Source organism: Lissotriton vulgaris, chromosome 5 (assembly GCF_964263255.1).
Source record: "Lissotriton vulgaris chromosome 5, aLisVul1.2, whole genome shotgun sequence".
Lineage (NCBI taxonomy): Eukaryota > Metazoa > Chordata > Amphibia > Caudata > Salamandridae > Lissotriton > Lissotriton vulgaris.
In genome coordinates this window covers 1,525,302,006-1,525,304,378 of record NC_141693.1, presented here as the reverse complement: position 1 = coordinate 1,525,304,378, position 2,373 = coordinate 1,525,302,006, and the positions used below count along the sequence as shown (strand labels likewise).

Here is a 2,373-nt window from a genome sequence, read left to right as displayed (position 1 = left end):
AAGCTTACATTGAATAAGTCTTAGTGAGATTCTCTGCGAATGCTCAACAAGTCTAAAACACAGAAATCTAGGGGTTTAAGTGAGTAGGAACCAATTGTTTTTACAGTTTAACTTTATAAATGTAATATAGGTGAATTTCTTTAGAGGCTGGGTCTGACCTAAACCATATCTACCTGGGTATAGGTAGCACAATCAAGCCACAACCTTGCACCTTATCAACCCAGTGGGAGACTACCCTTCTATAACCTCGCCTCTATAAAAATGAGTATTTATGTATTTTATTTGAGAGTTTCCTTTAGCAGGGACACCATTAAAGTACTTTATAATTGCAGTGATAGACAGCACATGCTGTTGCAGACAGGTACCCAGAAGCGCAGGGTGATAAACGGTGCACTATGATCCTGTTCAAATTCGTGCAGTTTTTATTTCCTGAAATCGATGGTTCCCAAATATTTGTAGTGGCACCTGTAATGTTGGGGATCATTGGCTTCTTTATATTGATCGATCTGAAGCTATTACGTGTGATTTACATGATCTGCTCTTGTCCTTGCAGAAAACATGGAACAACTGAACTCTACAACAGTGAGTGGATTCATCCTGGTGGGACTCAGCAATGACCCTCAGCGCCAGGTTATTCTCTTTGTGGTGTTCCTCGTGCTCTACATGATAAACCTGCTGGCAAACATGCTGATGATAGCCACAATCACCGTGAGCACCGGCTTATGTTCTCCAATGTATTATTTTCTCTGTAACCTGTCTTTCATTGATATATGCTTCTCAACAACCACAGTTCCCAGGTTGCTGATGGATCTTCTATCTCACGTGAATTCCATCTCCTTTCCTGGTTGTGTGGTGCAGTTCTACTTTTTCATTTCCTTGGGTGGTGTGGAATGTGTCTTACTGGCAGTGATGGCTCTGGACCGCTATGTGGCAGTGTGCAAACCCTTGCACTATACTGTGATCATGAACCAAAGGGCCTGCTTCCTGCTGGCAGCCACGTGCTGGTCTGCAGGTGCGTCGAACTCCATGGCACACACTGCCTTCACCTTCCATCTTCCATTCTGCAGGTCTCACAGGATCAACCATTTCTTCTGCGACATCCCACCACTCTTGGCGTTGTCCTGCCGTGACACCCGAATCAATGAGATTGTGCTGTACGCAACCGGAGCGATAGTCATCCTGGGCCCCTTCCTGTTCACTCTTCTGTCCTATGTATTCATCATCTCGGCCATCATTCAGATTAGGACATCAGAAGGACGCCGAAAAGCCTTTTCTACGTGCATCTCTCATCTAGCAGTGGTTGGTTTATTTTTTGGGCCTCTTGTGATCACTTACATCCGCCCTATGTCAACCTATACTGTGGAACAGGACATGGTGATCCCTGTGTTCTATGTAGTGGTGACTCCGATGTTAAATCCACTTATCTATAGTTTAAGGAACAAAGAGGTTGTAGGAAATCTGCGAAAAGCAATACATAAAATGGTGAAGAAAGAAATTGGCTAGTAACAATAATTCACATATAGTTCTTGTTTAAAATCATTTTACGAGATTTTATTTCTTGACTTCGAAATGTAATGTATTTTATCTTGCATCGGTAACAATGTCAATGAATCATAGTTTGCATTTAGTTTTGTAACTTCAGGAGCCAAAAACCCTCTTAATCTGTTTTACAAAGACTGTTGGAGTCTTCTTTTAATCGCTTGGATTTATTATCACTTCAAAATGCACAGTCTCTGGCATTCATTTACTGTAATTACACAAGTATAATTTTTTTGTATCTTCTTATCTGACTACTATGCAATCAGCCCATGTGCATCTGTGAATCGCCTGTATACGTGTACATGTTATCTTAGATACAGAAGCGTGTCTCAATGATCAACCTTGGATCCTATAAAAAGCATAGAGGTCCCTTATTATCGCAATCTATCATGCAATAGGTTTGAAAGGCACATCTGATTCATCGAGTTACAGCGTTGTATAGCTGGCTATAGAATTAATACTACATGATTAATCCAAATCACCAAACGATATTATGTATAACACTTTTAAAATGATTTATTGTTGGCTCACCTGCCCACCAATACGGATGATTGGACACTTAGCTCCTGGCCAGGGACCGCAAAGATTTTTTCACCATCGTTCATCTTGTAGGATGTAGAACACATCACAACAAGCAGGAAAATCTCTTTTTGCATCACCATTTCTAAACACCAGCATCTCATACTGCAAACCTGTGGGCGATTACCCCCACAATTCGTTTTGGCCTGTCCGTCATTGATGTGACAGACACCACTGGGTAGAAGGTGGTGTTGAGCAGGTAGCTCATCACAGCCAGATGTAGGTGAATTTTAGCATTCCACTACAAACCTAAAT

At 41.5% G+C, this 2,373-nt stretch overlaps 1 protein-coding gene across 1 annotated transcript; it reads left to right on the top strand.

Moving 5' to 3' along the window:
- Positions 1 to 558: 558 nt before the first annotated feature.
- Positions 559 to 1,503, top strand: LOC147712925 (olfactory receptor 5V1-like). The gene has a single exon (XM_086919725.1). The coding sequence runs from the start codon at positions 559 to 561 to the stop codon at positions 1,501 to 1,503; it is 945 nt and encodes a 314-aa protein (XP_086775851.1).
- The last annotated feature ends 870 nt before the right edge of the window (positions 1,504 to 2,373 follow it).

Excerpts from the sequence above, each read along its gene's own strand:
- LOC147712925 (XM_086919725.1), top strand. The coding sequence starts at position 559 with ATGGAACAACTGAACTCTACAACAGTGAGTGGATTCATCCTGGTGGGA.